A 19,869-nucleotide genomic window follows, 5' to 3' on the forward strand; every position below is an offset into this window, starting at 1 on the left:
ACCACAAATATCGCTTGACATTTGGAAGACGTTTACATACTTGTGAATGCGTTAGTGTGCTACGTAGGTACACCCAAGCATGTCGGACACAGAACTCGTGTCGGCTATTGCGTTTGGTTTAAACTTTTGGGTTCCAAATTGATGGTTCTTTTGGATAAAATTCCAGAAAAGTTAAACTGTCTTCGTTCGACCAGCCACTAATTTTGTTTTTATCACAAAAATATCTACGCGTCACCAGATCACAATGATTAATGTCTGAATACGTCGCAAGCGCCCATTGATCGGTTTCAAAAAATCGACATTCAATTGGATCGGAAACAACAATTCACAAGCTCACGCAAGCCAAGACAAAGGCCGTGTTTACACGCTTGCGCTTGTGGTCGCTTGCCAAAGCTTGGCAAGCGTGCAAACGGACCATAAGCTTTTCTAAAAATCTATACGGTCTAAACTATATGTCAAACCAAACTTCAGTGTCAATTTTTGATCTGTCATAACATGATTTCTACCTTGTTTTACCTATACGTTATTTTTATAGTATAAACTTATTAAAGGTTACCACAGAGCACATTTTTATAAACACATACCTACCTTAGTCCATACTTAATGCAGTCTGTTAATTTTATTTTATGATGGATTCTTCCTACATAATAAAATGCCATAAATGTCGCCATGCACTAACAGATGGTTTTTACATTATAAAGCAAACCATCTGTAATACTGCGTGTTCCAGTTATAACCTAAATATGTTCTTATATCTTCAAGAAGACCAATTACCGAAATGGATCAAGTTAAAGGTTGAAGAGGAACAGTGGACTAAAGGGAAATTACATTGTGAAAATTGTGGTTTTAAAGTGGGATCTTTTGATTTCATATCTGGTAGAAAATGCGATTGTAAAAAAAGCATATTGCCTCCTGTTCATTTTGTATCAAGTCAAGTGGACAGACCAATTATTGATAATTATTTAGATATAGATAATAAATGAAAGAGAAGTTTGTATCATCATTTTTATTACAACAAAAAATTCATTCCACTGTCATTTGTGTAGGCAGGGATTCATTAACTTCGATATCACGACATTGAGCTGCTTGAAGTTCTCTTCTTATCTGTAAAAACATGTAGTTCAATGTTTATATCCAAACATTGGTTTAGGATCAGCCATGCTACTATCATAAATGTAAAGTCTGTTTTCACACTTTCATGTTAAATTGACCTATGCATTCTTTTTAAGTTGGCCTCTACTGCCTCCACTCCAGGTAGCGGCAAACCAGTAGTAACAGAAGTGTGAAAACTATATTTCTCATTAAAAACACAACACTTAACAATTTACATCAGACTTTAGCAATAACTTACTTCTGGTGTAATGGTAGGATGGGATTGCTTGCGAAGCAACTCCAAAAGAGCATCTCTTTGTTCTGTTGATATATCTGCTTTGTAACGCTGTACAAAAGTTAAAAGAGCCTGATGCCAAAGTACCGGTAGTGAGCGAGAATCCATTTGAAATCTGCAATAAACTTATACCTTACTAACAGTATTACCTTCATGCTTCATGATAATAATGCTCTGATGCATGCAAGCAAATTAAATGTTCAGAATCAAACCTTATACAAAAACCTGAAATTGTTGCCTTATCATTTTAAAATACTAAAATTTGACCATACAAATGATGACACATAAAAAATAATTATCTAACCTTAAAACTCACCTTAAAAAATGAAATACAACAGCATCTACAACCCTATATGGCAGTGCATATTTCTTATCAAAAAGTATTCTTAAAAATATAGAATTTGCTCCTGTATAGTCCATTTCAGCAATTTTTAACAAAGCAGCACTAGAATGAAGAACTGGAACAGAGTTACGGGCCAATACCGAGCCAACTATTATAGCTTCTCTGAGTGTACAATCACCTGCCTGAAATATAAATTAAATTCCAATTTTAGTACAAAATAACTGTTATTATTGCAAAATAAAAGTTAATTGTAGTCATTGTCAAAAAAATAACATCGCTCTGGCAACTCTACTTTTATGTTTGTTTATTGACTGTACCCAGTATTTGATTAACCTGTTTCAAAGTTATAATCAAAGCAATTATTCACACATTGGGCCTTTACATTCTTCTTATTTAGGAGCTATTGAGGGCTTGTTATTGGTATTTATATTCATATATTTGCCAACCAAGTTTACAATTGCCTTTAAATTATTATATAGGTACTTTTAACTTACCTTTTAAAGGTATTGCAAATAAGCATTAGTATTTATGAACATCACTTACCTCCAATAAAGGCAACAATATTCCCTTCATAAATGCTCCTGGCTTGAACAAAGCTTTTCTCAATGCCTGATACAAGTGAAAATTGAGACGCTTGTATTCTGCCAAGTCATCTCTCACCCGAGGTAACAGAACTAAGTTATAGAAACGTTGGGCCATTTTCTCTTTTAGATTTGATGCAAAAATTCTAGTTGCCTGTAAAAAATATTGTCATTATCATGTAAGTAACAAAAAAGTAACATATTAAGTTATAGGTAACAAATTTAAATCAGGTTATAATGAACAGATACAGAATCTACCCAAGATACCATATGGTATAGTATGAGTATATACTCATACTATAATTTGTATTATATTCTTTATATAAGTATTACTTTCTTATCAGAGATATGCCATTGCAAACCCATCTGTTTCTGATGCACAGTCATGACCCAAACATACTGAAAAAATAGCATAACAATTTAATACCTGATACATAGCTGCTGCGGACCATGTAGATGGCTCTGTGATATATAATATTTGCTCCCAGTTCTGCAAATGTGGTACCATCTTGAAAGCTTTCGGCAACTTCCCAGAACGGTACTTTTGTAAGACATCTCTCACACCCTCATACATGGTTTTTATCCTGCAAAAATTTTATTTTACATTGCTAGGTTTGCAATGTAACTGTCAAAGCTAGAACTATGCTCCAATAACTAAACAAAATGAACTGAAATCTGGAAAAGTCATGTAGTACAGTAGTTAGTAGTAACACAAGTCTCGAACTTACTTTGGGGCTAGCTCAATCTGTGTGATTTGTTCTAATATAATATAATAATATAATATAACTAGCATGTAGTGCAGTAGTTAATACATATGTATATAAAATAAAAGGGCTAATTAAATATTCTAAAGTCAACAATCAAAACTTAAATAGAAGTTTAATTAATTATATCCTCATAGTAATATGCTGAAATTTTCTTTGGAGTGATCCCACAGAAACAAATAAAACATACATTTTTAGTAGACAAACCTTGGATCAATATTTTGAAGTTTCAATGTTTCAACATCTGAAAACTGTGTCTGTAATTCTGTGTGCTTTTCTGTTATTTTGTCCTTGATTATGTCAGCAAGAGTTCTAGTCCTCTCTGGATTTGCTGACATGAACATTTTAAGTGCTTCTTCATCTTCGTCATTTATTTCAATATTGTCATAGTATGTATCAGGCTCCAAATCATCATGGTCGGAATCTCCTTCTACAATTAGGTATGAATTGTCTTTAATAATGTATGCAAGTATCTTACCTACCTCCTACTAGAGAGATTTTGAAGAAATAAAAAACACATACAAAATAGAAACATATGGATAAAATATAGCAAAGCACATATTCACACATTATGAGCACTATAAATATGAATAAAATGTTATTATACTGATTTCAGAAAAATGTTTGCTAGCTTAGGTTATAAAATATTTTTTTTTCTGTAAGATAAAATACCATAGTAATTATACCATTCAAAGATGTAGAAAGATGTAAATGTTTCGCTGGGCCTACTTCATCTTCTCCAAGCTCAGCTTGTTGTCTGCGAGCAGCTTTCAGAATTTTATTTGAAAGATCTGCATTTATAAACTGAAACAATCAGACATACCTAGGTAAATTTACATAAGCTCAAAGTAAAAATAAACACTCGAAGGGGGCTATTTCACATCCATTACCTCTTCATCACTTTCATGCCTATTCCTTTCTTTGGTTCTATTTTTATTTTTCACTGTATTTATAGACTCGATTTGATCTGCAAGTGCTATGTTTTTACCGACTTGGGATGGTTTTAGCTTTTTAGCTTTACCCATTCTGAAATGAAATTACTAGGTAGGTAAGTTCTTCTAAGCTTTATTATTATGTCAAAATTCACGTGTCCGCAAAATGACAAAATCCCAGCAAAATCCTTCGAAAAAATAATTGGCACTAGTGTTGCGACTCAATAGTCAATTGTCGATAGCGTTTTGTTTGATAGACTATCGGTAAGATTGTTTGAGAACGAACTATCGACATAAGAACGGAAAAAATCTAATGACGTCATCCAAGATGCAACGCTCGCCTAAAAACATCTTTACATCAAAGAAAGTTCGAATTTCAAAACCAAATTATACTATTGAAGGCCTACTATGAAACATACAAACACATTCCTAACGCCCACATCTCTACGGATCTGTCCACCAGGCACGTTTGTTGCTAACAGATCGAACGGGCACATATCTATGCGTGTATGGCTAGGTATTATAATAATAATAAATAAATAAATGAGGACAAACCACACATATTGAGCTAGCCCCAAAGTAAGTTCGAGATTTGTGTTATGGGATACTAACTCAACGATACTATATTTTATAACAAATACATATATACCGGGCCAATCAGAAAAAGATCGTTTTCCATCATGACCCGACCAGGGATCGAACCCGGGACCTTTCGGTTCAGTGGCAAGAACTTTACCACTGCGCCACGGGGTATTATGTATTGCAAGTTATATAATATATACATTATATAGGTAAAAAGAATAACGTACAGTTATACTATTCGGACGATAGTCATAAAGCTGTCAATTACCCGTGCACCTTTCTAAATCTATGAATTTGATAGGCTATTGATTTTTTTTCTTTGGAAATATCAATCGATCGATTGATATTCACTCGATGTGATATAATGATAAACAACACTATCTGTCACTGTCAATTATATATTGATTGATTGGTAGATAAGTATATAATATACTCATTGCTACCTACATATCCTACCTCTACCTACGAGTTTGTGTTCGACGCTACGCTATGCCGATGTTTTTCTTTCAATAAGATTAATCGGATATATTATAAACCCATTTAACCTTGATTAATCTATCATCTAATCGTTTGTAAGGTAAACATGAACATATATTTTTATTTTGTTAGGTACAAACTTTACAAGATTTTTATACCGTGAAAAATGCTTTGTTTTTCAGTTAACCTATCATGACTTCAGAAACCATACCAACCCCTCCATCGGTATCATGGGCGCAGAGAAATTCCCGTATCTTGTTAACAATAAATGTAGAATGTGAAAAACCACATATCAAAATTGATAACAAGTCTTTTGCATTCAAAGGCCTATGTCAACCAGACAACAAAGTACATGAAATTAAAATAGATTTGTATGATGAAATAGATCCTGAAAAAAGCACTTATCTTAATAAGGGAAGACTTATAGATGTATGCTTAGTCAAAGCGAAAATTGATCAACCATTCTGGCTTTCACTGACAAATGATAAGAAGAAACATCATTGGCTGAAAGTAGACTTTAACCGTTGGCAAGATGAAGATGACAGCAACGATGAAATTGATGACATGAATGACATGTTCTCTGACAAATTAGGTGATTTTGGTAATGAAAATGAAAGTGAAGATACCAGTTCTGCTGAGGATGAAGATCTTCCTGATGTTAAGTAATGGTAGATAAACCAATTACTCTAGCCAAAGTTTATAGTATATATTGTAAGATTATTTTCTCAATGCTTTACAGACTAGTTTTAGGCTGCATGCATGCATTGTGTTATGCATTTTCTCCCATGGGAATGTGAGATATTGTATGATTACAATATTTTTATTCACATCCAATTTTAAATTAAACCAATGTATTTGCTATATCCATCTGGATGTGTTGCTATAGTAAATAAAGATAGGTATTAAAACTGAAATATGAGACCTAGAATCATGTTTAGTGGTAAGAAAAAGTTGTCATGTTATTGGTTCTCATAATATGTGTCATCTTCAGTTAATATTAAACCGTCACCTAGAAACCAGTCACCAGATATCAATTGTTTATCTATTGTATCTAGATTCTCCACTATCAACAAGTAGAAATAGTGATATAGTGGTTTTTTATTTCTGAAGTCTTCGTTATGTGGCCTTCAGCCTTCTCCTAATTGTCATTAAAATTTTTATTGTATCATGTAGTCGAGGTATTTTTACACTGTCGATATTTATTAACATGTAAAATATTTTAGTTTAAAACTCAAGGTTTTATATAAATGTTAGTATGTACCAATCCACGATTGATAGTGGTGCTCAAATAAATTACTGATATGAACTAATTTATGTCTGATTGTCCTTATCTTATTGGTCCTTAATTTATGGTAGCATGAGTATTTAATTTGTTAACTGGATTATATGTAAGTATTGTGTGTCTGTATAGCCATACCAAGTGGCTACTGGGTACCACCTACTATTACCATTATTTTGTATTATAAAACTGTCATTTTCCCGCGACGTCGTCCGCGTGTCCCTTCCAAGAAAAGAATTTAAATAAAACCTCATTCGTTTAACGCGCGTATTATTTTGAACCGTCTCTAGTTCAATTTCGCGTGTCCCGTAAAAAGATTCTTTGTGTAGTGTGGCTTAATATGTTATTGTTTTTATTTTCTCTAAGAAATACAAGAATTTCAGCATTCATTCTCTTCGGCATTTATTACTGGTTTTCATTGCGGCAAATAAAATTTCACTATAAGTGTAGGCGGCGGTAGTATGTAGCCGGCTTTATAGTTTTCCATTACCTATGCAATGTAGTTAGTAATAAACAGGTGGCGTTTGTGTGCGGCTAGGCACGGCCTTCAGATATTGTTAAGAACTTTAAAACCAAAATAAAACTATGAGGATTGAATCTTCTGATAAAAATAGAGGAAACTACCTCGGATCCTATACGTAGGTACATCACCTCATATCTTGATATTCACACTCCATGTTCACACTATTGTTTTTTTTTATTTTCAGTACGAATGGAGACCAGACAGGTCTTAACATTCTTAAACTATTTTCTTTCGATTTTCAAATCAAGTTTTAAAAATCATATACAATGTGGTGAAGACACAGATATAAAAACATTAGGTACATTGAAGGGTGAAGAGTACCGTGAGTACCCAATAACTTTAAGGTTTAATATTGAAGGAACATTGAACCTTTGACAAAATAAGTGAATCAATTTTACCAGATTGGTATGTATACAACAAATTGCAAATAAATTATCAAATTCTCATTAATGCGTTATTATTTATACTAACTACCCCTATGGATCTTGAAAATACAAATGCAGACATACAATTTTATGTGTCTCACCCTAGAAATGACAAAGATTCATGTAGACCAGCACTCACTATTTCACCCACTATGGATTTCCAACGTGACGTCCTGAACCATCCAGTGAAAATACCATCAAAATATCGAAAATTACCCTAAACAAACGACACAATAAATAAATAAAATGTATAATATTATAAGGCGAGGGGTTTATGTCGACCTATTCTATAGTTTTTTCCAAACCTATAGAAAAGGTCGACATAAATAACATATTAAAGAACATCGATGAAAAAGAAATAAGATCGTGTTGATTTATAATGTGTCACAATAATTTTAAAAGGGATAAAAGTGCATGTGAAATTGAATATATTAATCCTATGTAACCGTAGGATTTTACCACCACTATTCACTTTTTTAATTATACCAAATTATATGACTCCATTGTTCAGCCAAACGTGAATTACAGTTCACATACATTTGTCATGCCATAAATTTAAAAAAGTGGAGTGATAATGTAAACATTCAAAACATCAGTCAACCGACAAAATACAAAAAGTGTACAAATAAAACAAAGAGAGAAGCATTTTTTGATAATTGAAAATGTAGGTACCTGCAAATATGGTGTCACGCCAAAAAATATCATCTACAAGACAGTCCAAAAGCTCGATTTCGAGTAAGCAAAGGGCAAATAAAGCTGGAGGAATTGCTGGGTTTGAGTCCTCGATATCGGTTTACGACCCGAAACTACATGGGATCCTGCTATTAATGTTGCTAGCAGTTATGACGCTCTCTGTGTGGATGGGTTTTAGCAGAGGATGTATGCGAGCGCAGAGAAGGAGGCGACGACGTTCAACGTACTGCAGACATTGCAGATAACAATCTTGTAAATATACACCAACACCTATAACTATAAGAAATTAAACTTCAATGAATGGATATAATATTTATTCCCCATAAGGTTAGGTTACAATCAACCTTACAATATACTTGTTTATAAAAGCACAGAAGTGCTTTTATTCTTAAAAAAATATTGTTTTTTGATTAGCTGGAGTAGGAATCGTCGTATTATAAGATTAATACCTAAAGAGTAGCAAATGTTAACTGTTTGTTAAATTAATGATAGAATTATATTTTCTTATACTGTAACCATACTGTAACTTATGAATTCTGCAAAGTACAACTATGTTGTTCCTGAAACAAAAAAGTTTAAAAATGAAGAACACAATATGCTGCAAGTCTCTGTAGCAGTAATATTGTAATTACCTAGTTATTAGAAGTCATAATCACGTAGGTATACATTGTAATAGTAGGATCATAAGAGATGTGTGTATGTGAACACAACGCAAGCAGCTATTAGGTATCTAAAGAAGGGCAAAACACAATCAGATTCAGGATTACGACTACATTTCTGACTACGAATTACAGAAAATAAAATTAAATAGAAAAGTTATTCATTTCGGTTAAATCATGTTATTCTCACCAGCTGTTATTCATTCCTTTCTGCCGGTTCGTCCCAATTTCCGCTGCCGTTACCCCAATCGTAATCAACTTGTTGGCCGTCTTCTTCGGCTCCTGAGGAATGATTTATTGATTAATTTGCGTGGTACTTGTTTAAAATCTTCAATGGATTTTCATAAAAAAGAAGCATTTTTTAAAAAACAATCTGGCATCCATTTAATATTTAAGATTCTGACCTTCATTATCGCCTGTTTCTTCATCTTCTGCGTTGTCGTTCATATCTTCATCTGAAATTAAAAATATGGCAATGTAAAGGGTTGAAAACAGGCGACAAACAAGCGACAGAAAATCATAGCCCGAGTTTAATTTTTAATCAAACCTTTGACCCCGGCGCTTCCTGGCTGAGAAAACCGTGATCACACTCAGATAAGAACGATATATAATTCAATTTGTCTGTATGTTAGGACTTACCAGCAGCGGCGGTGGACTCGTCGGTCTGACCCGTCATCATCTTCAGGATGTGTTGCTTTTCTTTAGTAAGATGCCGTTTACCATTTAAGTGCATGGTCATTTGCTCAGTGCACGTCACAGACGTCTGAAAATGGGTAACAAATGAATACAACCTCCTATTTAAGCAAAAACATGTTTATGTAAGATAATGAAAGCATACAATTTTTCTAAACACGTAATATTTATTTTTATAGCTTTGGTGGTCGACGGTTGACCGGTTGTTAGAACCATCTGTGGTTGAAAGATTCGAATTCACATCCCCATGAGTTAATTCATAGTTTTTATAACATACTTGATAATAAAATATGGTCATGCGCTCTGGGTGATTAGGCAGTACGCAATGGCAAACAATTCCTTATTATTGACTAGCTGATGCTCGCGCCTTAGTTCGCGTGGCCGAACAATTTTGAGGTGTCAAAATCATTAGGGAAACAAAAACAGACAAAGCGTAACAATACCTGTACAGAAGATGCTCGTCAGACTGAAAAACATTTGTTAACGCGTCATTTGTAGTTTAGCTGGGCCATTATGATTCTTCTTCAGGTGTTCCAGATCTTCGATTTTTATATTTCAAAAGGAATTACTTATCAGGCTGAATAACTTTTATTAAGGCGTCATTTCTTTATTTCTTATAGTTTAGTATCATCATAGTTCTCCATCAGGTGTTACAGTTTTCAAAATCATTAATAACCTATATGTTGCCCAGATTTAATAGCTAAATAACAAAAAAGTTTCATTCGAATCCGTCCAGTAGTTCCGGAGATTAGCGTGTACAAACAGACAGACATAAAGACAGATTTTTTCAAATTCTGAGTCTATCGCCTAATTTTGTGTTTCTGTAAATATATTCAATGTACAGGAATATTTTTTCTACTGTTTTATTATATGTATTGATCGATAACAATATCGCCATGATTGCGTCTACGAGCTCAGCTATGAGAATATTAACATTGGTACCTTGCAGATATCACAGTAGAGCTCCGGCGCCACAGGCTTAGAGGGCTTGGGCCGTTCTTCTTTGGGAGCGCTGTCGTCGGCTTTCAGGTGTTTCTTTTCTCGACGAATAAGCATCTCCCTATTACATAAATTTTATACATATACAAAACCATAATAAATTATTCACCTAAACCTTTCTTAATAATCACACTATGTATCTATTGGTAAATACTGGTACAAAAATCCTTCCAGTAGTTTTTAAGTTTACCTACTAACTACCATTTGTCATACAGAGTTGAAAATTAACACGTCGCTTCAGATTACATGACAATGCATTATTATGATAAGCATGCCATTTTGGTACACCCAGGATCGGCTCCTGACGAGGGAACTCATCAACAGTTTACAGTACGGACATGGTTATTTAGACACGCGTTGAATGCAACAAAATCTCTCAGAGGACAATAAAAGCGAAAATGACATTTTTGTAAAAAAAACCTACAATAGGTTTTTTTATAATATCGTTTAAAATCTGTTTCTTTTTTGAAGTCAGCTAAAATACAATCCAGCTTACAATCTACTTTCCATGCCACGTTGAAGGAGATAAGGATTTTTAGCGAGCTTGCGACCCTCGACGATACTGTGGACAAAAAAACCGTGTCAATCTATAAACTAAATGTGTTTTTTTCCTAGCTAGGTATTTAAGTAAGCTGGGTAAAAACTATGTATAGGAAGCAAATTATAATATGTAGGTGGAATTTTATTTTCCTTAAAAGGACATCGTGCTTGGCGTTATTATTAAATAAACTTTATTCAACATGCATACATACAATATCACATCTTTATTTATTACAGTGTAGACAAAGCCAAGACAAAACTCATAAAGCCACATTTAGTTGTATAATGGACTTGTTGGTGGAATTAAGATTTAATAGTGATAGGTTGCTAGCCTATGCGAAGATTGTAAAAGACAATCAAGGGCAAAGGCTATTACCTGCTTTGATTGACTTTTACAATCTGCACAGAAAGAAAAGCAGCTGGTACATTCTATGGTTTTCTTTCGCTCCCAAACCAGCATGGAAGGAATTAAGAGATTGTATTCAACGTGCAATTATATTAACGTTTAACCATATAAGTAAGTAAACGCCAATAGTGGTGGAGAGTAAAGAAAGGAAATGACGTACGCGCGGTGCGGCTTTCCGGAATAGTGCGAGTCCGCGTGGCTTTTAGACGTGATGTGCACGTCACACAGCTCACAGTACAGCTCGCGAGACTTCACGGGCACCTTTCGGAAAGGAAGAGTTAATTTAGAGGAGGTAGAGGCCGCTAAGACTTAGCCAATCTGTACGTGGGCCTAGTCGCTCACAACAACGACTTAGCCGCTAAGTTGATGTTATCAGCGACTGTGGCGCTGCGCCTGAGGTCTTCTTTCCCAGAAATCACTTCACACATTTACATAATTACAATGAATAAATGAATAGTACCTACATTGTACACCGAGAAAAGAAGATAACAGATTCTAACGAAGGTGCCGCAAACACCCAAGTTATGAATCTTACTTTCTTTCGAGTGATACATAGTGCTTTATATAACCTTAGGCAGGTGTCGCGGATGATTAAAAAAAAAAACAATTTCTAATGCATTATTACAACAATGTCTATTATTTTCCTGTATTTCATATTTTTAAAGTAGTAATTTTTTTAGGTCAATTGAATATTTTTAAAGAAAGAAATATTTGCATTGTAAATATTTATTTTTTTAATAATATTCATTACCATCATTTTTGAAATTTTTGAAAATTTATATATATTTTTATGAAAATTGCCAACATTTTGCATATAATTCGTGTGTTCAAATTAACACTAAAAATACCATTTTATCTTTACTTTTAATAAGAATAATGTGTTAAAAGTATAACAAAATAGTTTTCTATTAAGTGACATATTTTCTGAAAAAAAAAACTAGTTATCGGGAGACATAAACATTCTTAAAAATATCACAGGTTTCATTAAATAATAGTAATAATCAGGGTTATTTTTATCATTCGCATCGATGATTGTTGGGATTTATTTTTATCTCGCTTTTGCCCGCGGGTTCGCCCGCGTGAATTTCTCTGTGAAAGTGGAACAAACATGATTTTCATACAAAGTTTCAGTTTCACCCCCCATATTACTCATTTGGGGTTGATTTTTGAAAAAAGTATCCTTGTTTAAATGGGGTTCTTCTATATGCATACCAAATTTCATCGGTTTAGCCGTGAAAGTAGAACAGACAGATAGATTTTCTAATTTATAATATTAATATGGATTCATTTATTTTAACCTCTCTCGTTCTCCTTGTGCAGATCTCTGCGTTAGTTGTAACGTAGAGTCAGACAACTTGTTCAATGTAAGTTTCTATTTTGACGACTGGGTTCACACAACATTCACTTGGTTTATGTTGTCAACTATCGTAAAAGTAAAGGTTACTTTACAGATGTCGACAGCAGCACAAGTGATTATTTTTGCAAAAAGTTTTTCTATTATTCTTGGTTACGATTCCTACGTCAACTTGTGTACTGGTTAACACAAGGGAAGAAGTAATCATTATGATAATTGTTATGTGAACAAAGGTTATCGCCAAAATACCTACTGAAGACTTACATTATCAAATTGTCCATTTACCTCTTTACGGTGGTGTCCACCCATTCCCCCCATTTCGGAATGGTTAGAAAGCCACTTTTTCTGATTCTTCTGATGATTTTTTGAAACATAATGCATTCGGGCTGCAAATAAAATTAAATTTAGCATGTAATAATAATAACAGTGTTTCACGACACAAATATGTGCATATTTCATCTAGCTTTTGCCTGCTGTTCCGTCGACCCTAATGGGGACAAAATATACTTCAACCCAGGTTTATATGTGTAAATAGGTAAGTATCTAATACATACACATGCGTGATTTCTTGTTAGGCACTTAATAACTTTAATCTAATTAAAATGGCAATTTTCCACCACCTTTTTTACCAAATGAACTATACTGCTAGTTTACTGTGACAGTGTTGTTTGTTTAGGTGCACAAGATATGAAAATTCCAAATCAATGATGTAATTTGTAATATAAAACATGATTAATTTGTAATGTAACAAGATATGTAATTGTTGATGTTTAAATAAAATATGTAATAAACTATAATTTTGGTACAGTTTCCCTATTTAAGACTATAAAACTTAGTGTACATAACTCTAAAACACGTCTTAAGAATCATATGATAAAGAACTTACAAACAGCAAATGACTCCAGGTTTATAGAACATAAGCCACAGTAAGTCGGCTCAATCAATTGCAATAATGACCTTGGCAAATTCTTCATGTTTTCTTTAGGAACTCCACATCCTGTAAGAAAAAATATTGTTAACCTTTCATTTACACTTGTACCTGCTATCTGAACCTTTGTCACCAGTGCACAGTGGTTCGGGGGTGGAAAAAGAGAAAGTGTGCTTGTTATGAATATTGTAAAATATGAATAAGTAACTTCCATTCAAAAAAATATTTCTTATTTATTAAGATAGGAATGAATAAAAATACTTTTTCCTTAATTATTAATAAGTGGTAGCCTTTTTTAATAAGAGAATGGCAGACCTTATTTGTATTTAATTTGAACAGATTAGAAGATTATTATATGACCTACTTGCAAGTAATCGAAGAGCTCTATGTTCCTGCTTCTGATTTGGTGGTCCATCTGGTCCAAAACCTCTACCCCACATAAAGTTAGGATGAGAATCAAAATCAGGACTCATGCCAAAATGTGGCCCAGGGCCAAAATGAGGTCTTGGGCCAAAATTGGGTCCTGGACCAAAATTCGGACCAGGCCCATATCCAAATTCGGGGGGCGGACCCATGGGTGGACCATATTCTCCTTGTGGACCATAACCACCTCTATAATTTCCATATGCATTCTGATAGTGCCTATTTCTGTAAACAAACAAAATATCGTAAGTTCCATCGCACTGGTTTATGAAAAAATAATATGTTGATGCATTTTTCTTGTCCTGTGAGGTTGCTAAATGATGAGGCATTTTTTTATATGAATTAGGAAATTTGAAAAACAAAAATTTGTTTGAAAAACAAAAAAAAGAGCAGATTATAAAAAGGTTTTCAATCGATACACTTTCATTAAATTGTATTTTTATTATGATGGTGAATACCAGTGTGAAGGGAAACTGATATTATTAATTGGCACTCTTAAGGATACATTAGTCAGTGATTGAAAAGGACAGCTAGTTCAACCATTAGGCTAGAAAGTAAATATTATGAAAAGAAAATTGAATTGTTTTTGGGATACCTGAAGTTCCCTGGACCAGGCATTTTATTTCCTTTTTGTATAGGAGGTCCGAAGTTATCTTCCATAAAGTCATCATCCTGTCCATCTTCCCAACCAAGCTCATTATTGAATGACTTGCTCATATTACTTGATGAGGGACCTGCAATAATTTTGATAAATTACTAATATTCATGTGTCTAAAATTAAAGCATCAACCGGGACCACAATTGTTTTTGTGTTCTTTATAAGTAGGTATTATTATCAATTCATTTTCTTCTGCAGTATCCAAAGTCTGCTTATACACTTCAATCAGTATAACCTAAAGCAAAGGATTCACTCTCAAAAGCCTATACATAAATAATGTCTGAATAAACTCTCCATGTAATAAAAGTGCTAAATTAGCTTAGGGCTACACATTGTGGTACCACTTTCATATAATGAACAGAAGAAAGGTTTGATAACCATTGACTTTGTATTTGATTAACATGCTCTCTGAAGTATATATTTTCTTTATAAATCCCATAACACAAGGAAACTTAGCTACTTATTTTATGGGCTAACTTTTTCTTGTGATTTGTGCCTTCCTATGTTGGGTTATCCTTACCAAACAAGGTAAGAAGGTTTATTGGCTGGTGACCTTTATAATCAGGAGTAAACATTTTGTTTGCGTTCTACATGACATTAGTAATAAGGTGTATATTTAGGGCAATATAAACTGCACCTCCAACTTTTAATTATTTGCATGTGTCTCAGTTGATGCAAATAAACTTCTTATCTATCTATCACTTTACTAACCGCCTAATCTTCTGTTTCATACAGTAGGTATGTCTTAAATAGTCATGAAATTAGGTACTTACCATCAGGTTTTTTCTTTACCCCAACCAAAGTAATGGTAAGTTCGCGGACAGACATAGCGAAAGAACACTGACCAAAGTGAGACACTAACTATAAGTAGGTATGAAGTTTTGAGATTTCCACCTAATAACGAAAATATCCAATCAATCACACATGACACATTACTTTTGAAAATACACCAAATGGAAAAGAACAAGAAGTTGCAAGGAATACCTAATTGTTTAGTTCTGTTATGTACTGTAAGGTAAATAAATAAAGTTAACCAACCAGTACAGCAATGGCGTACCTACCTCACCTCACCACAGCACTAAACCAAAAAACCAAACAAGTGGACAAATGATCCCAAATAAAAATAAACTCCCAACTTCTCTCGGATTTCTCTCTTGACTTGAGATAAAATCACGATAAAATTCTAGTGTTGCCGATCGATTGTCAACTATCCATAGGTAGGGTTTAGATATAGACTATCGAATACTATCGATACTGTAAGATATCGTTACAATGGTAATACTATCGTTACAATCGATACGGTAACAATAAAATGTAATGATGTAAATATCAATTAGATATTAATGCAACTTTAACATCCATAATTGAATGGCTTGATATTAATAATTTAAAGATAAATCTTGACAAAACCAATATAATGCATTTTAGTCAAAGACCGCTTGATACGGAAAATTATAAAATAGAATATCAAGGCCATGTGTTGAAAGAAGTTGATTCAACAAAATTTCTAGGGCTAACTATAGATTCTAAATTAAACTGGAAACGCCATATAGATGGTCTTAGTAAAAGACTTAGTAGTTCGGCGTTTGTACTATTTAAAGTCTCAAATGAATTAAACATAAAAGCGGTTCTTACAGCTTATCATGGTTTAGTGGAATCAATACTTAGATATGGAATATTTTTTTGGGGCAAGGATATAGCTTTTAAAATGCAAAAACGCTGTATTCGCGCAATGTTTAGACTCCAAAGCACTGATAGTTGTCAGCCGTTTTTTAAAGAACACAAAATTCTTACACTTCCGTCACTTTACATACTTGAGGTAGCAACATTTGTGGAAACCAATGCTCAATTATTCCCTCGTCTAGCTGATGTTGTATTGAGGAATCATCGAGATATCTATCGATTATGCATGCACCCATCAAAAACTGCTTTACTTGGTAATAGCATAGTATGTACGGCACCGAAAATTTACAACAAAAAATCCAAATCAATATAAAAGCTTAAATTTAAATCTATTTAAAAAGCACCTCAAGTCTTTATTAACTGATAAATGTTATTATACTTTAAATGATTTCTTTCATGATAGACTCGGATAGAATTTAGGGCTAGTATACATTATAATTCTTTTTTGTTTTGGATTTGTAGTGGATAGCATGCTCCTCTTTATTTATTTATATTTGCATACCTATATTCGATAAAACGTGTAGGTCTAATTCATAATAATTTTGGCAAATAAATGTTTTCTTTCTTTCTATTGACAGGTGTGTACATTACTGTTTTTATATATGTGGTAATATAGAGTCGTCACTAGTGCTTCGATGTAGTCAGTCGTGTCACAACGTATTTATTAAAATCTTATATATGGCAACATTGAAAATGATTGAACAATGCCATATATATAAGACAGCAGGCAAAATATTTTTATACTTTGTTCGCTCATTAATTTATAATTTCCCATTTTATATGACTATATTTTCTAGTAAATTATGCCTAATTCTTTCTAGATGGCTTGGATTATGATGAAATCAAAAATACGATCACAAACTACGATAATGATGGGATTAAAAAAAATAAAGACTATATGCTAAATATTAAAGTACGCAAAAGTTGTAATCTATGTACGCCTAAAAGATTACTAATTATGAATTGAAATTTAGTCCAAGTATTCTTAAACATATAAGCATGCGTATATTTAATAAAATAATGAAAGTATCGATTTGATATTTCGTAGTATGTTCATGTTCAGTGTTAACAACTACTAAAATATTTTTAAATTTGCCGCGGTTTTGTTGTGCCACGACTCGCTAGAAGACTATTTAGCAATACTATCGATAGATAGTATGGATATAATATTCTTCTCGTCTTCACGGTATTCACGGTTCAATACTATCGATAGTTCGGCAACACTAATCAACGGTGGTTGTGGTTAAATGGGTTAAACCTTTAGTCCACTGAAGATTAGAGAAGGCGCAAGCCACGTCTGTATTGGATATAAACAGTTAAGCCCTAAGAAGAGGCCTAGTCACACAAAAGACTTGGCTGTATGGGCTAGATAATGGAATGGGCACTTTTCTTTTTCTTCTTGACTTTTCTCGTGCCTTTGATAGTATTGATATACCTCTCTTACTTCACAAGCTATCTTCTTATGGTTTCGAAGCGTCTACTCTCGAGTGGCTTCGAAGCTACCTGTGTGACGGTTCTCAATTTGTCAAAATCTACAAAAGTAACGGATCTACCATGGTTTCGTCTTCATCCCCAGTAAAAAGGGGAGTCCCGCAAGGCTCCATCCTTGGACCTTTGTTGTTCATGTCAGACATATCTTACTCTATAAATCATGCTAAATTTGCTGACGATCTTCAATTATACATATCATGCAAACCAGATAGTGTTAATTCAGCCGTTTCAAAATTAAACAATGATCTTGACCGGTTGAACCAATGGTCTAAACTGAATTTCCTCCACTTAAACCCAAATAAATCCAAGTATATGATACTAGGCACTTAGCACCAATTAAATCAAATTCAATCTCAATCGCCACAATTATACATAAATGGACTTCTACTTCGTTCTAAGCTCGTAATCTAGGTCTGTTGATGGACTCTGAACTTCGTTTTCATTCATACATAGTAGAAATTTCCCGTTACTGCTTTTACCGTTTAAAACTTTTATACAAAATAAGAGATTATCTTTGCCTCAAACTTCGTATAAATCTTACTGAATCATTAATTTTGTCAAGATATAAGTACTTGGTTCCAGCTGAAAATCAGCGCCTTGGCTCGATACCATGGCACGGCTTACATATTGTATTCGATCTATAATGGCAATGTGGCTATGGCGTCGTTTTTCTGTCAAATAAAAGCAATTAGGGTTGTCTGAACTGTTACTTGTTATAGATTCGAATCGATTTGGAAACAATAGAGGACTGATAATGTTCATGTTGGGTATTTTGCACCATTTATTAATTTTTTTAAATCTATACATGGGTATTGATTTTGTTTATAATATTTGGAATTACAGGTTTCCACAAAGTAAAAGAGAAATGGATTGAAGCGATGGGCATAAAAATTAGTTTCCAACAAAATATAGCCAAATTTGTTCTCATTTTAATGAAACTATTTTACAAATACAAATACAAATAAAATACGACGCCTGACTAGAAACGCAATACCTATTGACGTATTGAAGAATATGTAGACCACATTGAGTAGACCATCTTACATCACGTGAACCTTCCATAGAATTAGTAGGTTGTACGAAGTACTTACTAAATCCATGGAGTCTTCATCATGTAGCACGTCAAAAAGAAAATGTTAATTATTTAGCAACCTTCGACGTTAAATACATTGTTAATTAGGTCTAAGAAAAGAAACTTACTACAATTAAATCGAGGTAATATAATAAGCCAATAAAAATATTAAGAGAACGACAGAACGTAATCGTCGTAGAGATATATTTACAGATATGAAATCTAGTGTCTATTTTTACGAGCATAAAGTATTTTCTGACTAGCAGCCCGTCCCGGCTTCGCTTGGGTAAAACCGTAATATATTACATACCAACCATGAGCATAAATAAAAGTTTAAGGTGACGAGGTAAAATAGACGTCTCCCTCTACCATGTCCGGTGTTTCGACTTTCGCCCCCATTTCCCATCCCGTAGGTACTTGACCCGTGTCCTGGTATATTGTAAAAAAAATATGTTGTATTACATACATTTTTTTCTAAATATTATTATATATTGTATAATAAATTTGGTCTAAATATAAGTTAACCAAAATTTAGATGTAATCTAGACCTGTTTGACTCCTTTTATCAAATTTTATCTCTTCTGTCTCCCAATGCCACGTCTGGTATTATGTCTCGCCCCGTTTACTGTTTCGTATATCCTGAATCCGGCTCTGTATCCCATCGCGCATGTCCTTATCGTTATGTAAAATATTATAAATTAGGTAGGTACCAAGTTATGATTCGAGTCGTTGTTGTGCCCTAGAACAAATTCTTTACTTGATATTCTCCACTCATCTGCGCGAATTCATAACTATCCCTAAGAAATAATAAAATAAAATTGAAAAAAGGTACATAGTTAGTTTAAAGAAAATAAGATTTTCCGCTCGATAATATCGAACGTACCTCACGTTCGACTATATTATCGAGCGGAGTATATATTAGCATAGATAAAAATATCACTGGTGTCCTTTCAAACGCATTTCGACTGAGCGAGCGG

General features: G+C 33.5%; 3 protein-coding genes across 6 annotated transcripts; 1 reads left to right on the forward strand and 2 right to left on the reverse strand.

Annotated features, from left to right (window-relative positions):
- Positions 1 to 991: 991 nt before the first annotated feature.
- On the reverse strand, positions 992 to 4,209 carry bys (by S6). Its single transcript, XM_053744850.1, has 8 exons — positions 3,966 to 4,209; positions 3,762 to 3,879; positions 3,283 to 3,505; positions 2,739 to 2,895; positions 2,274 to 2,465; positions 1,704 to 1,912; positions 1,352 to 1,502; positions 992 to 1,104 (listed from the first exon to the last, which is right to left on the reverse strand). The coding sequence occupies exons 1-8, from the start codon at positions 4,098 to 4,100 to the stop codon at positions 1,024 to 1,026; spliced, it is 1,266 nt and encodes a 421-aa protein (XP_053600825.1). The 5' UTR covers positions 4,101 to 4,209; the 3' UTR covers positions 992 to 1,023.
- Positions 4,210 to 5,024: 815 nt separating this feature from the next.
- On the forward strand, positions 5,025 to 7,314 carry LOC128669942 (prostaglandin E synthase 3 homolog). Its single transcript, XM_053745211.2, has 2 exons — positions 5,025 to 5,166; positions 5,249 to 7,314. The coding sequence occupies exon 2, from the start codon at positions 5,259 to 5,261 to the stop codon at positions 5,730 to 5,732; it is 474 nt and encodes a 157-aa protein (XP_053601186.1). The 5' UTR covers positions 5,025 to 5,166; positions 5,249 to 5,258; the 3' UTR covers positions 5,733 to 7,314.
- A 969-nt stretch (positions 7,315 to 8,283) lies between these two features.
- On the reverse strand, positions 8,284 to 16,459 carry LOC128669941 (uncharacterized). Of its 4 annotated transcripts, none has more exons than XM_053745208.1 (13): positions 16,441 to 16,459; positions 15,420 to 15,540; positions 14,584 to 14,722; positions 13,930 to 14,213; positions 13,524 to 13,634; positions 12,923 to 13,023; positions 11,444 to 11,544; positions 10,834 to 10,899; positions 10,281 to 10,398; positions 9,285 to 9,408; positions 9,050 to 9,100; positions 8,836 to 8,927; positions 8,284 to 8,546 (listed from the first exon to the last, which is right to left on the reverse strand). In XM_053745208.1, exons 2-12 carry the CDS (start codon positions 15,472 to 15,474, stop codon positions 8,842 to 8,844), a joined length of 1,236 nt encoding a protein of 411 aa, XP_053601183.1. In that variant the 5' UTR covers positions 15,475 to 15,540; positions 16,441 to 16,459; the 3' UTR covers positions 8,284 to 8,546; positions 8,836 to 8,841. The 4 variants fall into 4 exon arrangements, with proteins under 4 accessions (XP_053601183.1, XP_053601182.1, XP_053601184.1 ...); XM_053745207.2 differs by lacking the exon at positions 16,441 to 16,459 and adding an exon at positions 15,708 to 15,851; XM_053745209.1 differs by lacking the exon at positions 16,441 to 16,459 and adding an exon at positions 15,631 to 15,715.
- Positions 16,460 to 19,869: the final 3,410 nt, after the last annotated feature.

Source organism: Plodia interpunctella, chromosome 5, assembly GCF_027563975.2.
Source record: "Plodia interpunctella isolate USDA-ARS_2022_Savannah chromosome 5, ilPloInte3.2, whole genome shotgun sequence".
Classification (NCBI taxonomy): domain Eukaryota; kingdom Metazoa; phylum Arthropoda; class Insecta; order Lepidoptera; family Pyralidae; genus Plodia; species Plodia interpunctella.